Here is a 27,215-nt window from a genome sequence, read left to right on the forward strand (position 1 = left end):
TTTTGTCTTCAGTAGAGATCCCCTTCATATTAAGGCACCTTTATTATCTGTCTGTCCTCTCCAGCTATTTTGTTGGTTTTGATTAGGCCTTCCTTATTTCGTTGATTACTACTTCGAAGATCTCCTCTGAACTGATATTAGTGATAGGAGGCCTAGAGGGTTGCTTTAACTGTTTAACCATTCCCAGTAATGACTCTGTTGTTAATACAAGGTTGCCCTTTGAATCCAGCAGTTGATAAATTATATGCCTGTCGATAATTTATATAAATACTTTTCTAAGACCTTTAAATACTTTAGTAAAATACCCTAAACCTAATAAAAAATATTATGGAAAATAAAAAACTTTAATAGCATGAGATGGCTAAATTAAATATCTGATGCAAAACATAAATGGATATGATTCCCTGCTATTTAATAAACTTTATGTTTCTTCCTTTCCATGCATTTTATTGCCAAAATAAAATTTGAGGCTAATGCTATATGTTCTTTTGTCCAAAACAATTTATAGTTTTTATAGAAAGTTTGTTATTTAGTCAATATATCTCAAAAAAAGTAGAAATCATAAAAAAAATAGTTTATTTTTAAACATTTTATAATTACCAAATAAATACTGTGAGATAAATACCAATAACAGACCCTTTTTTATCTAGCTTTCATGCATAACTTAAATGGATATGATTGTCTTTGCAACTGTTAACTTTGGAAGACGACTGGGGGAAAACTATGACATCAATTTTCTTCGTCGCTCTTTTTTACATAGAGAATCTGCGGCTTTTCTTAAACATATTTGTATGGAGCTAGAAATAAACAATAGAAAATTCTTGTTATGAATACCACTTTTTTATTGCTCTCTGAATAACATTCTGGTCGATTTTTATATTTTTTATTATTATTTACTACTTCTTAGCGATTTTAACATAAATATTTGATATTTGAAATTACTGAGGTCATCAAAAACAATAAGAATGTCTGATACTTTTATGTCCCTGATGAATTTGATTTTTTCTAATATTGACCTTATTCAGGTTTATGGAGTTAGGGATGTTGAGCTGTCGGATCACTTGCTAATTTTTTGTGAAATTATAATTCGCTGTCAAAAACAATTAATTCATTGTTGAATTTTGTCTATTGGAAGAGTGCACCAAAGCAAAAACAGTTAAATATTTGATTGATTAATATTATAATTTTACTGAAGCCAGCTAAATTGTAATGAAGTAGTTGAGCCCGGTACTGCAACGAGTTTGTCGTAGACTTAAATATCTAGATCCAATAAGTCCACCCAGAATGTCGTATATTGGGTATTTTGAAGACAAATTTCGGCATTTTCAAATTCATTCAATCAGATTTCGTCTTAATCCAATCAACACTTTTGTATTCTATGAAATAATAAGATACATCTTTAAAACTGCCATGGGCTGTTAACCGTTTTAAGAGAAAGTTCAAAAATTTGTTCCTCAAAAAATGAAAAATACCTGACCTTTGTGAGAAAACTTTGGTCTCAGTTCTCATCATTCCAACCATTCCTAGATACTCTCGGCTCCTTAAATACAATAAGGCTATGCAACAATCGTATGTTTGGATGTGCCTCAAAATAATTATGTATTATTAAAAAGTGTAGTTTTCGTATACTGTTGGTATACCATAAGTTTTATACCTGGTCTAATTTAATTTTTTTATGGAACTCCTATAGAAAATGTCAAAATAATGCTTCATTATAATGAATGTAATTTTTTACTTCATAGTGGGGTATTTACATAAAATTAATTAACAGCATATGGAACTATTTGATCTACCAAGAACTCAATAATAACAATTATTATTAATACAAAAATTTTAAAAAAACAGTCAGAACATAAGCCTGACTTTAATAAACTGTTTCTTTGTTGCTTTTTGTGATAAAACTTATAGTCATATTTATGTAGAAAACACACTTTTGGGTCACAATTTTTAGGATAATCCTTTACGCCATCCACAACCATTACTTTTATAACTAATCTTCTGAGCTTGAACAAACGTATACTATATACAATATATTCATCTAATCTATTTTAAAGGAATTATTTAGATGGTAAAAACGAGTTATCAAATAATGGGATTGGACGTTGGTAATAAGGGTGGTAATCTTTAAATGAATTTACCTAAAGTCCGTTTGCCTGGGCAGCTGCAAGAACGGATGGTATGCCATTTTCTTTACGGCTTCGGGTGCGTCGAGTGTGCTGTCGAAACGCATTGGGAACAAGGTTTAGCGGTAGAACTGGTCCACCGCTTCGTTCCAACCATAAAAGGACGGTACTGCACGAGGTTGAGCCTTCTGAGTCTCGCCGGAGAAATGCTCCAGATAATAACTAAAAAAAACACATCTATGTATGAAATTATATTTATTAGTAAACAGTAGATACAAGCTATTTAAATTAAGTAGTTTTTTTAGTTCGTTTTAAAATAATTATTTATTATTTGGAAATATGAGTGAGTATAAAAGAAATTAGTTAAAAAGAAAAAATATCTAAATTTACAAAACACTAAAGACATATTTTCTAAATCTGCCCTATAAATAATGAACTATATGTTAATATATACTTTGTACTTGAATATCAGTCGCCGATAACATCAGTCACATAGTTAGGAATTAAACTGATTATGGCCTAATCAATAAACATTACAAAATTTCAATATCGGCTATAATCTGTCCTGGAGCAGATGTAGCAACAGATTATAATCCAGTTATAGTAAGACTCACAGTTCGATTGGAAAAGCTAAACTCCCAGCAAAAAAAAACATCTGCAAACCTTAAACTTTAGAAGCTGAATAATAGAAGATCAATTGACCAAGAATATTCACATCAAACTAAGATTAGAGCTGAAGCAAATCAGAATCTATATGCAAACTGGGATGCTCATCAAATAATGACAACGACTTTAACAAAAGAGTTACTGCAAACAGTGAATACTATTAACGCTTATCCAAGAAGTGGACAATGGAATCATTCATTACATTACCAAAAAAGGTTAATGCCAAACAATTTAACGACCCTTAAACTATCAGACTAAGACTCATGCTCTCAAAATATTCTCAAAGATTGAATAATTTTACGAAAATTAAAACAAGACATCTATAGCGAAATACAATTGGATTTTAGAAATGCAATAGGAATAAGAGTAGCCTTGTTTTTATTGCCCTTTAATGTGTTGACTCTAAGATGCATAACCATCAATCAACTGATGTATGTCTGTTTTATTAACTACAATAAACAGTTCACAGAGTTCACTATAACTACCTTATTTAATTGTGTGAAAGCTATTAGAATAAGTAATAATTTACCCTTTAAATGAAAAAAAGTAAAAATTCAACTCAGTGTAAGGCAAGCATGTGTACTATGGCCGCTATTATTTAGTCTTTCGGAAAAAATCGTTCAGAAATGACTGGAGGAAACAATAATAGGAACAAAGGTTAATGAAATACCCAACAATAATATCTGGAAAGCAGACGATATCATACTTATCGCCGAAACAATAAGTAGTCACAGGCAGTGAGAAGAGTAAACTTATCAAATTGATGAATATTACAAAATCAGTACAGCAACAGGAAAATCTATAGATCAACTGAGAATTAGTAGAGGAACTCAGTGAACTACAAATACTTAGGAACAACCGTCAATGAAGGTAATTAGTACATTAGAGAAATGAAATCAAGAATTAGACAAGCCAAAACCATATTTGAATAGATTGAGAAATGTGTTATGTAGTAGAAATCCTAAATTTAATTAATAATTTTTCTTAGAATACTATTAAGATGCTACACTTTCTCGGTATTGCTATATGAGATTATATCATGAACCTTAAAGAAGAATATAAGTGATCGACTGGAAGCATTTGAGAGGAGGTACTGAGGAGAGTGAGAAAAGCAATGAAAATATAAACACGTTGAAGATAAGGAAGCTGCAATATCTGAACACGTGATGAAGGGAGGGAAATATGTATTGTTGTAGATTAATATGCAGAGAAAGATACAGGGAAACAGACGCATTTTCTAGTTTAATCATGAGAAAATGGTACAACTGTAGATCCGTTGAGTTGTTTAGAGCCGCAGCATCAAAAGTTAAAATAAGCTGATGATGATGAGCCAATCTTCAAAGAGATGGCATTTCAGGATAAATAAAAATAAGCTACATATAATTATGTTAATAATATATAATGAGTATAAAATCATCAATATAATGAAAGTAAAAATTTAAATAAAAAATGGGTGATCATGCCCATTTAAATTACGCATGCTTATCACAAAAAAATATATTTAGTGGTATTTAAAGTATAAAACCAATATAATTTTAATAAATTAATAAAATTATTTGTTAAGCTTTTTGCATTTGTTTCCTTTTTTTAATAAATACGTTTGTGTTTATAGTAATGTTTTTTAAAAATATTTTTATAGAGGAAATTAATTGGCAAATGGCAGCTTAAATTAATTTTGACGTTTAAAAGTTAGTTTTACTTAACGAGTAATATAGGAAACTCCTAGTAATATTATTTGACTGATGATTTAAAATTGATGAAACAACGTTTAATCTTTAAACATCTATTATATACTTTTATTATAGGGTATAAAATTTTGGGTGTCAATTAATATGCTCTAGAAGTTCAAATATAGTCAGAAAAAACATTTAAGAGATTTTTGTTTATTTTAATTATGCTGAAATAAGTTTAGTCCGTTACCCCCAAATGTCAAATCTCTTTAAAATTCCTAATAATAATAAGCAAAAAAATATATAAACAGTTCGTTTCGTCTCCCGGTAGCTAAATATTTTCACATTGCTAAAGGAGAAACGAAGGTTAGCGAATAATCTACTAAGGATATGAATATATGTGCTGAATATAGTTTTTCGCACAATCTCTCACAAATTCATTCTTAGTTTAATTGCTATTCATGCTTAGCTTAAGCTTAATAATAATAAATAATAATAATAATAGTAATAGTTAGGTAGTAAAAATTGGTACAAAAGGCAAAATAAAAAAACATAGAAAGCAAGAATAGAAAAAGAAAATTCGTTTGCTTCTATTTTTAGTAGAATAATTTTTAGCGACTTTTAAATTCAAAAAACAGTAAAATAAAAGTATAGCATGTGATATATCAAAATGTTTATAATTTTGTGTAGAATCCAAAAATGTAATCACATACAGGGTATTCTATTTAAAATAAAAAAGTTGGTATCGACCACAGCTACATAAGATACCATGTATACAACATTTTTGTTGAAAAGAATGCGCAAACAAAAATATTTATCGACATGTACGAGGGTTTTTTCGAACACGCTCTCATTTATTTTTTATTGAATTTGTTATAATCCATTAGTTTGCATAATTTAAATGGGCAATAATTACTAGTTTTATTAAAATATTTATGATTTATGACTTATGAAAGATGAAGAAATAAACCTATATTTTTAAATTTTGTGACATTTCATTATATAATAGTAATATAATTAGATGAATATCAGAAAACAGATTTGGAAAATATATCTTTAGCCTATTGAGAAATTAGACTTTTGTTTTTCCTTCTCGGGTAATTTCTTTTATAATAATGACAGCATAATTTTCCATTTATATCGAATAGTTAATTAATAGTTTTTTTTTTTAAATCGGCTTGGTAAACTAAGAAATTAGTACATTTCTACTAACATAATAAGCAATGAAACTCGCATTTTGAATTAATTAAATCGCAATTAGAATTGTCAAATCTCTTAACAAGTAAACTATAACATATTCGTTCAATCAGTTTTGACAATAAATAGTTGTAATTTTTTTTTAATTAAATAAATTGTTTGCATTTATTTTAACCCCCAATCAAATTACACTTATATTAGAGGGTAGTTTTTACCAGTATGTTTAGGTAATTTCTACTTTCTTGTACACACATTCTAAATTTATATTAATTTGGGTAATAAATTATTCTAATTTCCATTTCATATATTAGTTTTGTATACAAAAAATAAAATAATTTATTTTCTTAGTTTTAGGGATTTTTAGGTAATAATTTAATTTTTAACTAATTTTAAGATAATATCTGTTAGCACGCTTACATTTAAAAATTTATTTAATACACCACGTAAAAGAGATTTATTTTAAAAAATATTTGTACATATTTAGTTTTATATGAAAATTTCGCACGCTTTCCGTCGGACTATGGCAACGGAATAGTGTGTATTTATTTTTAAAACTATCTGTGGATAGGCATATAAAAAAGGTTAAAAAAATATTGTGAAGTATTGAAATTGTCTTCTTTTATTTTTAATTAAGAGTAAAATAAATGAAAATAACAAGATTTATCTATTTATTCAGGGTTTGATTATCTTAGTATATCTATTCATACGAATGAGATTTTAAAAACATATTTGTTTTTTGTTAACCTTATTTGTATGTTTAGGTATATTTGCCATTTAGGATGCATAATTTAAATAGATATAACGGACTTACAGGTTAGTATGTACAATCATTAATAGTTTTTTGTAGTTTAAATTGTGTTCTAAAATAATATTTTTTATGACATTTAAATAGAATTATATATTCCCTTTATTTTACATTAAACCTATATAATGGATAGGTTTAGGATAAGAAACATCTTTCACCTGTTATCTTTTTATTCTTTTACAAAATATATTATTTGCAGATATACATATATTTAGAACATTTAATTTTTATTTAAAAGATTTTAAAAACATATTTGTTTTTTGTTAACCTTATTTGTATGTTTAGGTATATTTGCCATTTAGGATGCATAATTTAAATAGATATAACGGACTTACAGGTTAGTATGTACAATCATTAATAGTTTTTTGTAGTTTAAATTGTGTTCTAAAATAATATTTTTTATGACATTCAAATAGAATTATATATTCCCTTTATTTTACATTAAACCTATATAATGGATAGGTTTAGGATAAGAAACATCTCTCACCTGTTATCTTTTTATTCTTTTACAAAATATATTATTTGCAGATATACATATATTTAGAACAATTAATTTTTATTTAAAAGCATAACTTATCTGGATATGATAATCCATTAACGTTAGTTTTAAAATAATGTTTTTTTTAGAGTATTGCTTGTTTTTTTAATAACATTTGATTATTTTCATTTTTAAAAATGAACATTAAAATAAGTAAAAGAAACTACATAATTTTTTTCAAGGTTTCATTATTTTAGCCTATTTGTTCATACGTATTTGTCTGTATAAGGAAATTAATTAGATCATAATTTAAGTGGGTATAAGGGACTTAGTACTAGTTTGCACAATTTATATATTTTTTTTGCTTTAAATTATGTTTTTTAATAATTACTACAATTTTTCTATAGAGATAAAAAAAAGTATTGCAATTGTTTTTGAAATTATTATTCGATAGTTTTCTCATTAGAAAATTATTACTAAAATGAGTAAAAAAATGCATTATTTTAGTTCTTTAACGTTTGATTATTTTAGTCCTATTATTCATAAAAATTCACGTAAGACTGACTACGTTAGATGCATAATTTAAATGGAGTTACAGTTGTTTGTTTGGTGTATGTGCACCGATTTTTATAATATATTTTATTGCATTTCATTGTTTTATAGACCAATTCAATTTAGCGAGAAAATTAGGGTTGATGGTTTACAAGTTAAGAATATATTCTGAGAATTAGTGTAAAAGAAGACAATTTTTTAAATAATATTAACTTTACTCTTTTTATTTAATGAAGATTTCATGTTTATACAGGAATAGATAATAATTTAAAATAATAATAATAAAATTAAGGATAAAAAAAATTATTTACCTTGTATTCCTACCCTTTTCACTGGATAATACATTATTTGTACATTTTAAATGCATACCTTATTAGGATATAATATATGATATACAAGTTTCAATTGTTTTTCTCTTTTATTGAGGCAAGTTTATGGTATAATCGATATTGTTCTGAAGAACTCATAATTATAAATTAGGTACCTAATTTATTGGATATTACAATAATAAAATATGTTAGAAAATACTCTGTCTATAAAAGAACTGACTACTACTAGCAATCAAATTTGTATTGCCGTAAAAAACGTAGTCGCTATTTTATTTTATTTTATTTTAAAGTATCTTATTATAAATATTTTAATAGGACAGGAATTTTTGCTTATTTTAGTTTTGTCTCCTTATCCATTTACATTCTTTTTTTTATTTCAATTTATATTTCATTATTTACTATTCATTTATTTTAAACTTGTGTATTACTTAAAATTTTTTTATAATGATTTTATTTTTAGTTTTAGATACAATAAAGTATTAATACCTAAATACTGGCCCTTGGACTTTATTGATTTTCCTTAACTCTTTTATTTCCTTTAATTTTTCGTAATTATAGGATTAAATTATTTTATATATATAGAATTTTTTCCATTATTAGTTATCGGCATACTAATGTAAAACATAAAAATTAATATTATAATACACAGATCATACCAGGGATATGCTTAAAATCAGAAAATCTTTTACCGGGTTTCTTATTAGTACAGACTTAGAAAAATTGACTTATGTTAATGCATAAACTTTATGGATATGATCAATTCTGCATGTGTTTATACTTGCATCTTAAAATATTGTTTTTAAATAGCTTTTGCAGTGTGTTTTTAATTAAAGAGCTAGTATATAATTCTGTTATAAAATTAGAAATATATTTATTTTATGTTATAATTCAATAATAATAATAATAAGTATTTTAACGCATTTTATTATATTTATTTAGTTAGGCCTAGTTTACATTTTTATTAATAATAGTATAATAATTTCATTGTATATCCCGTACTGATTCTTAAGGCTCAGAAATTTTCTGTGTGTTTCTTTCTTTTCATTCTTAGCTTAGATTAATATATTCTGCCTTATTAAGTTAAAGAAATGAAAATGGAAATTGTTATACATAGAGCACTAAAGATAATCTTATATACATATGTTTTTAGAAAAATTGGCTACTTTTATGCATAACGTTTATGGATATGATATGAGTTTTGCACGTATATGTATTTGTGCCTTATTTACAATTATGTTGCACTGCCTTCTTAAATGAAAAACTAATATCTAATTTTATAATGATATTAAAAATATATTTATTTACTGCATACACAGGTAGTTCATACCAGGGAATTAGTATAAAATTTTTTTAATGAGTTCATTATTCATGTATATGTACTTAGAAAAATTACCTATTTTTATGCATAACTTCAACGGATATATTTAGAGTTTTGTGTGTATTTGTACTTGTATCTTAAAATGTTTTTTTTTACATTTCTTTTGCACTGCGTTCTTAAATAAAGAACTAGTATCTAATTTTAATATAAAGTATTTTTTAAATGATATAAACATAGATCATACCAAGGAATAGTTATAAAAGAATAAAGAAATCTTTTACTGGGTTTATTATTAATATACTTTAAAGAATTGCCTATTTTCATGCATAACTTAAATAAACATTAATAGAATTTTGCGTGTGTTATATATACTTCCATCTTAATTTTTTTTTTCATTTCTTTTGCCCTATGCTCTTAAATAGATAGGTGGTATATGATTTTAAGTATTATAAGATTATAAATTAATTGTTAGCACATAGATCATATCAGCGATAGGCCTAGAATTAGGAAAAAAGAAGTTTATTATTGGTATATTCTTAAAAAAAATTGCCCATTTAGATGCATAACTTAAATGGATCTGATAAACTAAGTGTTTTCTTTATACAATTTTATTTGTATTAAATTTCTGACTAATAAACTAGTGTACACTTTAACAAAAAACAAAAATATAAGTTTTTGGCTTAAATATTCGTTTTATATGTATTTTTTAATGCAATTATAAAATTTCGGCGAACACTAATACAATAACAAAAACACTTACAGTCAATTTAAGGACCCCTTTTATTTTCTGGATAAAAATTTACAGCATTGCCACTCAAGAACAAAAATTAAAAAACTGCACAACAGTGTTTTCCAAAAAAAAAAGTTCGACTTATCACAGCACAGAAACTAAATCACCGGAACGACGCAGAATAAAAAATCCGGCACGATCCAATGAACCTTCACACCGTCCAGCTTTTATGTTTAGATTTCCGTCCAAAGAGTTCGCTTTTCCACGTTTTCCGCGCGATATACACAGACACACAAAACGATCCAGGGCCAATCACAGTCAAAAATATAAAAGCACTGGTCTCATCTGAGAAAACGCTTGGCCAGAATATCCGCGCGAAGCCTGACACCTAAACGGTATAACGAACAACGGACAACTATAGACTAGAACCCACAAGCCAACACTTAGCGGCGTTAATGATCGCGACGCGTTCCTATTGGTCGAAGAGTTGACACCGACGCGTTACGACCAATCGGATGGCGACAATACCCCCACCATTTTCACACTTCTGGGGTGGGCTGGTGCCTCTATGGGTGTGGCTTTGGACGCCTTCGCTTGTTTGTGTCTCTTTCTCGCGCGGACTACGTGGACATTTTTAGTCTTTGCCGATGGTGCAAAGAAAATAGAAGAAGGGTTAGATGGTGGATAGGGGGTTGTTTTTTTTTGGATTGGGGGGTTGGTTATGGTGGTGCCCGAGGTGTGCTGATAGGTGGCAGAGTGGAAATTTTCGGGGGTTTTGGTGAAGTTGCTGGATGTCGAACGGTTTCCGACGGAACAGCGTTGAACTGTTGTAAAATTTTATTAAACACGCTATATTAATTATCCATTGTGGATTTGTTGCTTGCTCCTCATAATTCACATGAAATAATAACGTTTATAAGGAACATAAATTCTTATAATGCATAATCTGAATGGATATGATTCTTCGTAATTTATTATCTGCAATAATTTTCAAAGATTATATTGGCAAATGGCACGCATAGATGCACTGCTGCCCATATATAGAACTGCTTTTCAAAAAATCTTATTTCGTCTCTCTTTTTTACTTCTTTTTAAAAGTAAGTCTTCTAATTTAATATGTCATAACTTTGTTGGGAACGCAATTTTCATTTTCAGTATACTACAAACAATAGCAGTAAATTTACACTTTCTTTGCTATAACGGGTGACACAGGAAAAAGGGAACACTTAATAACTATTTTATTCTTTAAGATAAGCAAATGAGATCTGATTTATCGATGGAATTGTTATAAGAGCACCTTTTTATATATTCAGTTGTTTTTCATTACTTTAAGTTCAACCGGACACTTATACCCTATAAAGGGACACAGGCATATTATTTTTATTTTATACTCATAGAAAAAATTATTTTTTTAAATTTTAAAATAGGGTGCCATGAATCCATTAAAAGTTTTAATTTTTAATCAAGTATTCACAGAAAAATATTATTCATTGTATGTATGACTAAATTTGATAATTTTACATAATTGAATCTTTTACACGTCTATTTAAAATTTCCAAACCAGTATTTTTGGCATTTATTTTATTTTTTTAAATAGCATGTTGTTGGGAACAACCACAACCAAAGAAATGCCGATTTTTTCCAATAACTTTACATAATTACTTATTTTTTAAATCGATTAATGAATAAGCCCACAAGAAGAAAAAACTAAGTAAAGAAAATTAACGAATTTAATAATTAAATTCATAAAAATAGTACGCATAGTTTTGATTTACAAATAATATTTTGTCAAACGTCATATAACTATTTGAGAATTAAAAAATATTTCTCAATACAATATTTATTTCAATATCTTAATACTATACATATTTTATTTATACCATTTACCTAACATAACGTAGGTACACACAAACCGTAAACAAACCGGAAAAAAAAATTACGTCAAATCAATTAATTGTCAATAAAATTATAACTATAATAATAACTTGTATTGACGACATTTTCTTCATTTTACATTTTAAATATTATTAGTAAATACTAAATTTCTTTCAAAAAACTGCGGCAAATTTATTAAAATAACAAATAATAATTTTGCTTGGCAAAATGTCATCTATTATGTCAATTAAAAAATAGTTGAAGAACGTTAATTTAAATGATTATGATTACTTGATTAAAAATTAAAACTTTTAAAGCTTTTATGTCACCCTATTTTATAATTAAAAAAAAAAACTTTTTCTATGAGTCTAAAACAAAAGGTAGCAAATGCGGTATTTGCATAGTATATTTTTTTATCGAAATACGTAAAGATCTATCGATGTACAAAATTTAATTTCTTTATCTTAAAGTGTAAAATAGTTTATAAGTGTTCCCTTTTTCCTGTCATCCAATATATGCCTAAAATATTATTAACATAATATGCAATATTATTTTTCATTTATAAAATCAAGATTTTTTATTGATATTTCTAGTTCAATGAAATATAACATGATTTATAAAGTATACAAATTTATTTATACTTAATTTATGCTTGTAATAGCCACCAATTCTTACATCAAAACTCACATGGTGCTGAATTTCCGCGTACATTTCCTAATTATGGATTAGAACTGCAAACTTATAAGGGATTTACAAATCATTCGACGCGAATACACCAAAAAATACAATTAATCCTATTTTTATTTTATAAAAACTTTAATGTTCTGGTAGAGGTGATAAAAACCAAAGGTTTACACAAATACGTCAACATTTGAATCAACACTTAGACCTAGGATGTCGATTAAGAGCCATATGTGAGTGCAAAAACTTGATTTGTAATAAAGGTAACATGTGATCGCATGTAATGAGATGACACCAAATTAATTGATAAAATTATCAATGTAGCAGCAACAAATAAAAAACTATTTTTATTGCTAAATAAACAAAAATAATTTTTTCAGTTGTATATATAACAGAAATTATGTGTTATCTAGTGTTTATGGTTAAATTTTAACATTAAAAAAAAATTAAAAAAGTTTTTTGACACCTTGCTATATTATTTGAATCTAATTCACAGAAAACACCTTGCTACAATATTTGAATCTAATTAAGAAGTAGTGCATAATTTAAATAAATAATATTTATTTGTATAAAATATATAATGTAATTACTTTTAAAGTAATAGTTCAATATTTTTGAAATGTACTTAAATATATTGGTTCATTTTTTAATTAGATTTTTTGTTTGTTTTTTTTTATTTTATTAAAGAATAAGGTTTTTTTTTTTAAATTGATCATAATCTAATTGAATCTAATTTTTCGTAATTTATTATTTTTTATATATTTTGTATTAGAATGGCCCAATAGCCGCACACATTTTTTAAGTACATAAATAAAATATATTAGAAAAAGTTTCTGCTCTTAAAAAATCAATCAAAGTTTTATATTTTATGCACTTTTAATTTCTACTCAAGTTAACAGGTTAAAATTAGTATTAATCTATATATTTACTCTGAAAGTAAATATCTATATTTTTGAAATGCATTACATATTATTCTATTTTTTAATATATGAATACGTCAATCATCATATCATTTTTTCTTTGCTTGTTTTTTGTTTAATATTAATTTAAAGTAAGGTCTTTTATTGTAGATTATTCCAAAAACAATTTTAATTGATAAATACTGTGCGTACCTATATTTTAAGCCTGTAAATGGAATATTTCAGAACAAGTTCTTCTTTTAAAAAATTAATCAGTTATACATTTTATACATTATACATATTAGAATCTCTATTTTGTTTCAATATTTTATTCAAGCTAAGAAGTAACATATAACTTTAATAACATTTATATCATTTTATGTAATAAATGTACTAGATATATATTGTTTCATTTTTATTGGTGTTTATATATTAAACATCAAAATTTATTTGCCCGCATCTTTTTTTTTAATTTGCAATAATATCTTAGGAAATAAGAATATGTTTTTATTATTCTCATAATATTAAGTAAACAAATAAATTCGCTAAAAGATCTAAAACGAGTTAAGCGAATTTGAAAAAATATAATGAAGAAAAATTGCTATTTGTTAAGAATATTTAATACTTGGGTACCATCTTGGACCCTAATTTGACTTTTCATGCACATGCCCTCTGTAATATGAATTTTAAAAAAATGTAACCGCTATACACTTATCACGATTATGTTCGATGTTTTACTGTAATATCTGTTTAGCAACAAATTATGTTTAATGCTAACTTAAATGTATATTCAAATTAAAAAGAGGTACTTAACCTAACGGTATATGTAATAAATAAACAATTTTTTGTAATGTCCATAATTATAAAACCAGATGTTAAGAAACAATTATTTTGGTTAATAGTTGTACTATAGTAGTACCAGTCAAATGCGTAATTTTGCTTTATCTGGAGGTAAAAGTGAGTTTAGCTTATTACCAAACGATGAAAGAACTTCCATATAGTTTTTATTTTTATTCATTTCATTCATGTTTTTATTATAGATCAATATTATATATATTTGCTATTACTATATAGTTGAATCATTGTATTAAATATTCCTAAAAAATCTAATATACTTGGGCGAAACATCGGCCAATTTTTATAAACCTGAACATTTGATTTTTAAATCCAACAAATTGATCATGGTAACAGAAAAATATTAGATTGTTACAGATAGAGAAAAAATTGGATTTTTCGAATACCTTAAATAATTTCTCTATTTTTTTTTAAAAAACGATGAAATGTTTTTATTTTTTCCCCCTAAAAATTTCAAGTCTTTGTTTAAATTTTATTTGGATAAAATTTATTGTTTTTTTAAGTATAATATCTTATAGTATCATAATAATGTTTTTTTTATTCGATCAAAATTAGGCTTTTACTTTAATATTTTATATAAATTTTAGATTTTTTTTACTAATTTTTTAAAAATAAGTATCGTTTGGCATTTAATTTATTATTCAAGCAATGGCGTATTCACCTTTTGAACGCGGAGGGAATGTTTGGAAGGAGCAAGGCAACAATAATATTAGTTTGTAATAGTTATGTATTTACACTGATTGTAACATATAAATTACAAATAAACAAAATTCAGTAGATCTTGAGAATTAATTGCAATTAATTCCCAAAATTAAGTTAATTATAATATATAGTAAATAAAATTAAGTCCATTTTTATTAACAAATTGCAAAAATTAAACAAATACCTATTTAAAGAATATATTTATCATATTGTATAGGTATCATCAACTGTATATGCTAGCTTAATCTTATATACATAATTAAATAGGTAATATTATACAATTTAACTAGCATACGGCTTAATATATGTTCCCAAGCTTATCCAATATTACGTGAAAATTAACTTTATTTGCATAATCTGCTTAAGTATTTAAGAAAGACAGATCAGTTAATCGTTTTATGCATAGACTAAAGTTTTTTATCAAAAGCAATATTAGTATCCACTAAAAAACAAACATTAAAATCAAATTTCTTTAAAAATTACCTTTTTTAAGAGTTTTTTAAAAAATGTTTAGATTTACTATACAGTGAACGCCTAAAGTTCCGCATACATTCGATAAAAATTAGAGACGTGATTTTTTGAGAAAATGCTGGGACCCGTCGTTTTTTATTTTAAGTTGCGCAATTAGACGTATATCACCCGCAATAATTGATAGTGTTGTACATAAGTTTGTAAACCGTCTTGCTTTCTTCCAAGAAGTAAATGGGGATCAGCTTGAACACTTGATACATTAATAAGAGTTTTCACAGTTTTTTAACATTTTATCCTCCATTTTATCTTAATTTGTAATTAGACGTACTTACTTGCTTGGAATTTCGCCTATATTTCATAAATGCAATAAAAAATATAGCATTCTATTAAAAAAAAAGACCGATGACGTCATATCTTTTTTTTGTTTCACCCTGTATACAAAAATGTATGTGAAATAATGCGCAACTTAAAATAAAAATCGACGGGTCCGAGCGTTTTCTCAAAAAATCATGTCTCTAATTTTTATCGAATTTATGCGGAACTTTAGATGGTCACTGTGCATTAAACAAGTATAAAAACATTTTTATACTTATCTTGTATATAACTAATTACAATATACTTTTTATAAAATTCTGATAAAGCTAATATATGATTTATATTTTCTCTTTTCGTGGATTTTAGGATATGGATTTTAGATAAGTGTTTAACAAAAAAATCTCTTATTTATCTTCGTAAACAATGTCCAAACATAGACATAAGCGTTACAGGACATTATTCTAATGTTACAAAAAAGATTTAAGATTTCACCGAGGATTCTTCTACAAAATCAAAAGGATTTTTCTTAGTCGAGGGAGTACGTTAGATTAACCACATTTAGATACTTTATTTTTTGCATTTTCTGCTCTTGGTTAATACCCGTACTACTTTTTAAAAACATAATTTATTGAAAATAAAAATTATACTTGACTATTTTCGTGTAATTTAAATATTTTTACTGTTTTTTTTGAATTAGTATCTGTTGCATGTGCATCTGCCTCATGAGAATCTGCCCAAATCGATTTGTTTTTAAGACTTAATAGGAAACAATAAAAACCGCACATTTTATTTCTATGAGGAGAGTAGGTACACAATGTCATGAATCACAATTCTTAAAGAAGCATTTCTACTCATTCAACAAGCAATATTACATTATTTTTTTTTCGTAACGGTAAAGTTCTTAAAATTATCTTTAAGTCTTAAGCTGACAGAGACCTTCCAAAATTAATTATCAAATTATTTTGTTGCTTATTGGAAGTTCTCTTAGATATAATAGATAGAGATAAGATGGATAAAGAACATCAGCAGATATACTAGTATCATGATTGCAAGTGTCGGGGATCAGGATACCCAGCATTTGTCATTTATTGCTTATTTATATATGTCCTCTTGCTGACTAAATATGTTGTTGAATTATCTTTATGAACATTATTATTGATATATGTATCTTTATTTTTATTAATTTTTTGGGAAATTTGTTGTTTTTGTATGTAGCTATTTATGCTAAATAAAGATTATTATTATTATTATTATTATTATTATTATTATTATTATTATTATTATTATTATTATTATTTTCAGTTTCTTCTACCTCTTTAATTTTCGTTTTTTAAGAGTTTCTTTCTATCTTTTTAGAAAAAAAGCAATACAAGAAATGTAAATATCTTTAAACAATAAAAAAAAATTTTCATTTTGAAAACTTAATACGCTAAAAAGGCAACTTACCTGCTGCCCTCCCTACCTCTTACTAGATACGGCACTGTATTAAGGCATATGATTAGATTATATTTTATTAAAAAAATATTACCTAATATACATTTATTTTATTCTAAACAATTTTAAAAAATCAGCATAATGTAGTAGATATGCATGCGATTATTAGAAACATACATTTCTTATGTAAATCTATGATAGAGCATTATAAGTGTTACATAATCTAATTAATAACTAATTCTTTGTTTTATATAATTACAAAATTAATAAAAATAATTTATGTAAATTATTATAATTACAATTTTTTTTTACTTTTTAAAACAATGCTCTTAGTTAACTATTTTTGATTTTAATGTTATATGTTTTACTATTTTCCAAATAAATATAGTGATCTAAATATTTTTCCTTATTATTGAATTACTTTATTTCTAGTATAGTGACTAGATCTAAAATATTAGCAACTACATTCGACTGTCGAAAAAATCATTTTATTTATTTATTTATTTATATACGAGATATCCCTATTAACGAAATAAATTGTAACAAAAATTAATAACCAAACCATAACAATAAAAAAATATAAACAATATTCCTTGAGTAATTAAACAAAATTTGCCCAATTTCTAAACAACATAGTTATAAAAATAAGTAAGAAATTAATAAATCTCGTGATTCTATAGACAATATAACCAACAAATTGAGAATAAATTTGATCCAGTTAAAAAACATTTCAAACTATGTACACATATAGTTATTGATTTTTAATAAAGTCATTCAAATATCGCTTAAACCCAGAAAAACCCTTATCAATTATATCATAATGACAATTAAACTCCCAGCATGTGAAACCTATTAATAGGAGAATATTTTTAGTTGTAGTGTGTATCTTACAAAGCAATTTTACTTGGTCTTTCTTTTTTTTCGTATTTATTTCAGCTTATTCTATAGCTTTGCCTCGCTTCATTATTCTGAACATCTACTTATTGCTCCCTAAAAGCAATAAATGAAACACGCAGAAAAATAATGAATGTTTATTAATAAAGGAAACACTAGATTTTTCAAATATTTTAAACTACTATTTAAATAAATGATTTTCTCTCACCTTTATTTCCAATCCATAATAAAAGAAATAATATGAAATAAGCGTGACATTATTTTTTTTTGTTTTTTTTTAATATTATAAAATACTTAATTAATTTTTCTTTCTGTGCAACATTTTAATTTTATTTTCTTATTAAAAAAATATAATAATAATAACCAAGAATCTTTACAGTCTTTCTTAAATCGAATAATATTTTTTTTAATAGTTCACGTAATTACATTGTTTTAAACAAACTTTATAATTTTTTTGGCCAAAAATTTAAGAGGAATAAGGTTTTAGTTTAATATGTTTTATAGTTTATTTGCGATAAATAAAAATCTAGTTTAATATAGGGCATAATTGATTAAGGTTTTATTCTTAAATTAATAAGTTTATACATTTGTGTATGTACTATTTTAATTTTCAAAGATGTCTAAACGTAAATATGTCTTGTTTAAGCATTTAATTTATTATCTTAGATAGATTTATTTTATTCTAGAACATAAAAAATTTAAAAAAAATGCAGTAAAAATATGATAGAGATACATGCGTTAACAAGACAAATTAATTTCTTATTTAAATCATAACACGCCTTTATGGGTATTGCATAATCTAATTAAAAAAATATTCTCTATAATGTATTATTACAGTATTAACTTGTCTTTAATAATGTAAATTATTATAGCGTTTTTTAATGAAAAAAGCTGTTATTTAATTAATTTATCTTTTATTGTTATATGCCCATTGACAAATTATTTTTCAAATGAATGAAAAAACTAAAATGTTTGTCCATTACCTTATTTCTAGTGACTAGATACAACATTTTGTTAATTACAATTTTTTTTTTAATTTTTTATCGATATTATCAATATAAACTGATTTAATAAAAAGCAATCTTTAATTCAAATTCAAATTCAAAATTATTTATATTAGCATACACTTATGGCGGTAATTAATAATTTAATAAAAATCGACTTAATAATATAATTGACAAAATATCGACAAAACAGGATTTTTTTGCGATAATATAACGAAAATAGATATAACTGATAACAATAACTTAATTAATAAATATTAGCAAAAATAAATAACGAGAAAAACAATAAGTAAAAAAGAAATGTGCAGAATTGTTACCATATTAAATATTATAAATGTGAACTTGTGGAAGGAAATATTGGACAACAACCACCCAGACACCCTGTGACATTGACATCGAGATAAGTATTTTTTTAAAACTGATGAAAATTTTAATTTTATGTTTATACTGCTCTCAGTTTTGAACTACATATGTTTTTAAATCACACATATTATTATATAGATACTCAAGGTCTAATGGGGACTTGATCTTATAATAATGATTCTTTAGTAGCTTTTTCGAATTTAGAAGGACAACACTACCGAACCAAGAATTGGTAGACTCGTCACCAATATACACCAGGAAAATAAAGCGTCTCTGCTAAATTGCTATTCGATTGTGAAGGAGTTTTAGTGTCAGATTTGCACCATAAACTTGGACGCATCAAAAATTTTGTGAAAGCGATCAGACGTGATGAGCCAGATTTTCAATATTTGATCGAGCTGTTTCTAAAACTTTCTTATGCAAAAATTAAAAAAGGGAATTTTCGTCGAATTGGATATAAGAAAATTAATAACATACGATATCAAACTGATCAAATGTTTCTCGGCGACAGAAGCAGCAGCTTTAGTGTCATTTATGATTTTCTCGATTAAAAAAAAGTGAAAACTTCAAACAGATCATTGCAACTTTCTTTATTCTCATCTGGATTTCTTCCCTGAAAATTTAGGTAAAACCGGCAGAGCCAAAAGGATACATTAAGATTTACTGAAAATTTAGAAAAACTATCAAGGTTTCGGAATGAGGGTATGCTTAATATTGTTGGACTGCTATGCATATAACTGGTCCAAAAAATTTTAAACAGCAAAATTCAAGAGCAATTTACTTTGAATATTTTTTTGCAAAAGAAAATAGAATATTTTTGTCACAAATCTGAAAATTAAAAAATTAAAACAAACTTCAGATTCTTAATCATCAAAAACTACACTAAGATCAACTTTTGGTGGCCTGTGTCCAAGACCTCATACACCAGTGTAATAAAAAATTAACTTACAGACTGACTTTGACGACAATTTTAAATCATTTTATTAAAATTTAATACATAACTTTGTTTTCTTTTAGACATTTTTATAGCAATGTAAGTAAAATAATGTTCATATGAAATAGTTTTTTGCAAATTTCTTTCTTTCTCAACTACTGGAATTTGATCGTTAAACATAAAGATACTAAATAATTATTTAACTTCTGTTCTTAATTTGTAATATTTAATTATAAGAGTTTGTGACTTTAAGGTATTTAGGTCAAAATGTGTATTTTTATCATAAGCATTTCCTTAGATTCTATTATATTTGTTGCTACCCAATTACAGGGATTCTAATTTGACAATCATCTGCAATTTGTTAATTATACAGAATTTTATATATGTATATACATATCTACTACATAAATGGAAAAAGGAAGTAGTAAGACTATTGACCCCTGTGGATGGCTCTTTTTTTAAATGTTAAATACCTATTTTATTTGTTGTTACAACATAGCTCTGTCTTAGAGCGACCAAATTTTAAAAAGGCCGATATCTTTATCATAAAAGCCAATATAATGAAGCCTGAATTAACATAATGTAACATATAGCATCGGAGATTTTATTAAAACCTAAAAGAGTCAAATACGTACTATTTTTTATTTCTTAATTTTACCACATAAGATTTAAAATTTTAATTATTGCAGTTTCTGTACTATAGTGTTTACTACTGTAAATTCTGACTGGCAGTCTGGTAACAAATTATGTCTTTCTACAAAACTATTCATTTTATATTAGATATGCTTTTTAAAAATATTTGATAAAACAGAAAATATACTACACAGGATTAGTTATAAATTTTTAAAAATGTCTTTAATAATTATTTTACAATTGACTTTATTGATATCATATTTCTAAAAAAAATTATAGAAATTGGATTTATAAAATGTTAATAAGATAACTTTACTTGATTTCTTTTGTTAAATAGCTTTTTATGTCTTGTTTTATCCTTAAGAAGTCAATATAAATGGTCGAAATGTCGGCGTTTTCATAAACCAGGACTTTACTGCCTAAATCTCTAAGTCCAAGAAATTATTCAAACCGACAAAAAAATTATTTTAATTAGAATTACTGATAGAGAAAAAACTAAATTTGCCAATTATTTGAAACCAATATTTAATTAGAATATCAAAATTAAATTATTTAATAAGCCTGGCATAATCTAACATAATATGATGCTCGCTAATTATAATCATTATCATACTTTTTTACAATTTAAATATTTATATTGTTTTGTTTAAATCATATATCTTTTATTTGTGTTTTATTTTTTAGATTTGATATAATATGACCAAATAAAACTTCAAGCATTTTAAAATTTTTCTTTATGCCAATATTTTCCTTAAATTATAAAAAGTACAATATGCAGTTAAAAGGGAATATTTAAATATACCTACACAGATTTAAGTTAAGGCCTATAATTAAAGGCAATAAACAGACCAAATTCAAGTGTCATATAATGTGTTTTTTGATATACTTATGATGTGACCACAATATAAATAAAAATTAAAATAAAAATTAAAAAACTGGCCCTCCTCTATAGATGAATTATATTAATTTTTTTTTTTGCATGTTGGGTAAAGCAATGCTCATCATTCACGTGTATGTATTATTTTTAAAATTGCATAATAATTTACATATTATTTCTTTTTGAACTTAATCTCCACGTACTTAATCGATCTTTTACAATATAAATTGTAAATATTGTAGATGCAGACCAAAAGTAACATTCTTTACACTCCAATCCCAATGATCTTTTTCGTATACGCCGTACCCATTTATTACACTAGTAAAACAAAAAAAAATAATTCTTTTAGCAGGAAATAAATTGTAATATTTCATGTAGATTTAAAAAAAAGACACGCTAAAGTATGAATAAGTTGAGGTCGCGTGACATTTTTAATAGCTCTATCCAACGGGTTATCTGCGACTCGATCTACTCGCTTTAGGTAATAGTGTTCGGGGCGTAAAGTGGCGTAATCTAACGTACATTTTTAATTAAAATTACAAGCGAGAATTTGATGGGTAGCTTTTCTATTTGTTATGACAAATATTTTAATTTTTTAGATGACTTCCGGCTTGACCCCTTGTTATAAGCTTATTTGACACGAAAGATTTGGGTCAAGTTTTTTCTAATTATTTTCTTTGGCGTGCACTTAATATGAAAGTTTAAGTGATATTTTTTTTACTGTAATACAGAGAGTTATATTAAAACTGAAGAAAATAGCAAAATTTAACTGTTGAAAACAACAAAACCTACGCTAGTTCCTACATTTCTATGTATATGGTTTATATCTTTCTTTGAACAAGCATTTAAAGAATTAAAAGTAAAATACATTTTTAGGTTTTATTTATAAATACATTATTTGTAAACATTTTTAGTGTGCTTATGACCAATACAAAAGAAAATTAAATTCATATTTTTATTTACTATTAAAATAAGAATAACAATAGTCGAAAATTCCTATATTATTTTTTTAAAATGCATAAAAATGAGCTATTAAATAGATTGCAGTTTATTAAAATTTTATTCTCCGTTTCTAACTCACACGTAGTCTTTAGTTTACGCATCTCAGAGACCATGTTCAGTGGTTAAGTAGAAGAAGCTATTAAAATGTTAAACAAATAACTAAAAATAAAAAAAATGGCAAGGAAATATCGTGCATATATAACTGTAAAGTATTTTCATCAGAATTTAAAAAAAAAATTTTTCAATATTCTATAGAAAAGTAAAAAAGTAAATCTTAAAAATTTGTATTATATATTAATTTTTATTAGTTGAGTTTACAATTATTTATATTCATGTTCATCAAACCCACGCATATTAGGACATAAACATTCAATTAATATATCGCTCAACGGCGGCAATAATGGCACATCTCAAAAATTGTCAAAATCGGACTAAACACTATATTAAAACTTAAAATTAATATTCTTTATTTTGTCAAGACCGGCATAAAATTAGTATTTTAGTTTTTCGCCAGATGGCAGAAGGGTCACTAAAGCATCATCTTAAATCATGCCTCCTAGCCACGACAACAGCGGCACAATATTAGTATTCCATAAACCTTGCTAGGGAATCTATCGCTGTTAGCGGGCAATACTGACACATTTTGAATTGTGCCAATATAGACCATATGCCTTATTTAATTTTTTAAGTTGTGCCTATATAGACCACATTTTTAATAATTTTATTTGATTTGTGCCAGTATAGAGCAAACATTTTTTGTGTTTTTTTTAAAATTAAATAAGTAAATAATTCTGTTGGTTTTGTATTTTGTTTTGTCTCTGCTAAAACCATAGTGTTTAATATGAGCAATTTGGAAGGCACCCGAGGCAAGAAAATGTTATCACTAGTAGGAGTCAGGTAAATTTTTTTAAATTATTTTTTTATTTATATTTTCCAATAATGAAATTTTAGGTTAGAGAAAGTTAGTGACAATGGAGGCGATTCTTAATGGAAAGTGTGTAATGCAAGTTCAGCTGTGAATTCCGATATTGACTATGAGATTTATGACTTTGAAACTTCAGGTAATAATATTCATATTGTTAAGCCTATTTTTTTTATTTATCACCTATGTATATATGTAATCTTTCTGTAGTCTAATGGATACATTAAGGGTGACGTAACTAGTAAAATATATTTTACTAAACTCTAGATTTTGTATTTTGCAGATAATAACACCTTAGAGCAGCCCTCGGAGCAGCTGATGATCATAGATTACTTCGAAAATGAACATATAGCACAAAAGATTGAGATATCGTCATCAACAGAAAAATTACTCTGTGAAGAACCGGAGCCGAAAATATCTAATACAGTTTTTACAGACCTCACTAACTTAAATTCTAAAGATTTAGGTTTTTTACCGGATGGTGATGGTAAGCCAACTTAAAATGAAAATTTTAAATTTTTACAAAGTAGTAAACACCTACTGTATTTTTTTCAGAACACCTGCAGAATAGGGGAGTATTAGAGATCCTCTCACAGTCTAGTTATACTTCTGATCCTAAAGAATCATCGGACTGTTCACTTAAGGATCCGGATTATAGGGATGATTCTTCCTCTACGTCTTCTAGCTCATCGTCATCAGAAGATTTATCATCTTCCGGCTCATCAGAAGAAGATGTTGATAATCAAAATCAAGCCGTTGCCGAAGTAGAAATAAAAAAGACCAGAAAAAGGAAAGCAAAACCAACTGAATGAAAAGAAGCGTGTGCTAAGCGGTAAAGAAATACCGGTCAGTCCTATAAAACTCTTGGTAAAGGAATAGAGGTGCCAAGGAGGCAAATAAAGCCAGCTTGTAATGACACATGCTCCCACAAATGCAGCAGCAAGTTTAACGAGAAAGAATGAATGACAATATTTAATGCCTATTGGAAAATAAAAGATATCGTTAAACAGCGCATATATATATATCAACCCTTATACAAGAGATTAATCTTAAATATAGGTATAGCCATGATGGTAATGGCAGGACGACCAACTACGCATTTTATTTTCTTAAAGACGATACTAAAATAAGAGTATGCAAGCAGTTTTTTATAGCTACTCTGGGCATTACTAGCCGCTGCATACGTCCGGTAAAGACTAAAATATAGAACGGTATTTTAGGAGACGATAATAGAGGGAAACATGCTAATCATAAAGGGGTTTCTGCAGAGATTAAAGATAGTGTGCGCTCCCATATTTCTTCTATACCCACTATAAATAGCCACTATACCTGAGCCCATTCTGAAAAGGTTTACATTGAAGGGAGCAAAACCATAGCTCAACTTTATCGGAATTACAAATTAGATTGTGAAGACAAGGGAAAATCCTTTGCTAATCTTACTATGTATAGGCATATTTTCAATTACGAATTTAATATTGCCTTTTTTTCTCCCGAAAAGGATCAATGTCAGACATGCGTTTCCTTCCAAAACTTCAGTGAGGATGAGAAAAAAGCCTTAGAAATAGATTATACTCGTCACATTGATGAAAAAAATTTAAGTAGAGAGGAGAAAACCAAGGACAAAGGCAAAATTTCTTCATTATTTCAAGTGGGTTGTTATGATTTACAGGCTTCCCTTCCAACACCAAACGGACAAGTATCATCGTTTTATTATAGATCGAAACTATCTACGTATAATTTACGGTATGTGATATAACAAAAAAAGGACAAAGATCCGTTTATTGTTATATGTGGCATGAGGCCAAGGGAAAAAGAGGGGCAGTTGAGATAGGCACATGTTTACTACAGTACCTCAAAGAAAAAGCTGAGATGGCTAAAAGCAATCAACTGGAAATTACCTTGTACTCTCTTGTAAAAATAAATTTATTATTACCGCTTTTCTTTATGCTGTGGCTAATTACAACATAAAATCCATTACTCAAAAATATCTAGTAACTGGACACACCCAAAATGAAGGTGATAACGTTCACTCGTATAACTTTCACACATATAAAACGTGCACTAAAATCTGGCTCCATTTCTACGCCATCACAGAATATAGGCTTAGTACAAACAGCTAAAAAGACAGGAACCCCATTTAAAGTGTTTGAGTTAGTTAGCACATTCAGACTTTTTGGATTTAAAAAATCTGACAGAGCAAACCTGTTCTACTTTTAATAAAAACACTTTGGAGAACTTTAAAATTTCTGATGTTTCAATACTTAGGGTAGAGAAAGAAAATTTATACTGCTTTTATTATATAACCTCTTTTAAGGATGATGAATTCAAAGTTGTCAAAATTACTAATGAAAAACGAACAAGAAAATCGGCCAGTTCAGCAGGTTTGACAAACTTTGAATTCAAACAAGCTGACACTTTAGCTATTCCAATCGCCACAAAAAAATACGATGATCCCATGTTTTTATTACGAACAAATGCAATAAATAAATAAGAGTCATAGTCACTTTTATGAAGGGTTAACATTCGAATAAAAATGCCTAGTTATAATAGGGAGAGAATAAAAAGTTTATTTTGTATATTTTTATAAATAAATCTTAGGTATGCTTTGCTTATCGTGGTTTTTTTATTTATTTTATCCAAATAGCCTATTCTTTATACATGTATATGCCGCAATATTCTTGTTTCAGTTGAAAATTTGCAAACTTTAATTTCGTCAACAGTGGCACATCTTACAAAGGTCGCCTTTAAAAATAAAAACAACAAATACCATTATTTTCTTTCAATTTATGATTGAAAAACTTAACAAGAAATTACTGTTATACTTCAAATTTCTTTGGGTATCACACAAATAAACACCTAATTAAAATCAATGAAATTTAAAAAGTCATTTTACTCAAATATTTCACTTTTTGAGTTGTGCCACTATAGTTGCCAATACAGCGATATGAGTATAAGTAACTATGGTTTTTTTATAAGTGCGAATGTTGATAATAAATATTATATAAAATTAGTGTTTTTTAATATGATAGTAAAGTACCTTGTAGAATATTCTTGTTAGATTATGTTTAACATATTTGATTTTTTCTGTACCATCAAAAACATTTTTAAGCATATTAAATTTTATTAGTTATCTGTAAATAAATAATATTTATTTGTCAACTTACAAATTAATTTCTTATATTATAAACTTTCTAATTGCAGATAAATAACCGTAGATACATAGGGAACTTCTGCTTAAGGCAACGAAAAAGATTACACATTAGATAATTAATAATTTGACACAATTCAGGTTCTTTGTCACTCTCAGGTATAGTGGACATATTTCGGGGTATAAACTCAAAATTTAAAATGAGTATAATTAGATCTCTCTCTACTTTTTACTAAGTTTTCATATTATAATAATTTTAAAACACTAATATCTAGTTTTTTTTCAAATTTACAGTATTATTTTTTTGTACATTTGTCTAAAATTATTCTTTATACATA

At 26.4% G+C, this 27,215-nt stretch overlaps 1 protein-coding gene across 6 annotated transcripts in view; it reads right to left on the reverse strand.

Moving 5' to 3' along the window:
- The window catches only part of LOC126738409 (optomotor-blind protein), a 164,525-nt gene extending 154,257 nt beyond the window's left edge, over window positions 1-10,268 (reverse strand). For all 6 annotated transcript variants that reach the window (XM_050443736.1, XM_050443735.1, XM_050443732.1 and 3 more), the window contains exons 1-2: window positions 9,899-10,268; window positions 2,139-2,345 (exon numbers count right to left, since the gene is read on the reverse strand). In XM_050443736.1, the coding sequence (XP_050299693.1) occupies window positions 2,139-2,230 (92 nt within the window). In that variant the 5' untranslated portion in view covers window positions 2,231-2,345; window positions 9,899-10,268. The remainder of the gene's footprint in view (window positions 1-2,138; window positions 2,346-9,898) is intronic.
- Window positions 10,269-27,215: the final 16,947 nt, after the last annotated feature.

Source organism: Anthonomus grandis, chromosome 7 (assembly GCF_022605725.1).
Source record: "Anthonomus grandis grandis chromosome 7, icAntGran1.3, whole genome shotgun sequence".
Classification (NCBI taxonomy): domain Eukaryota; kingdom Metazoa; phylum Arthropoda; class Insecta; order Coleoptera; family Curculionidae; genus Anthonomus; species Anthonomus grandis.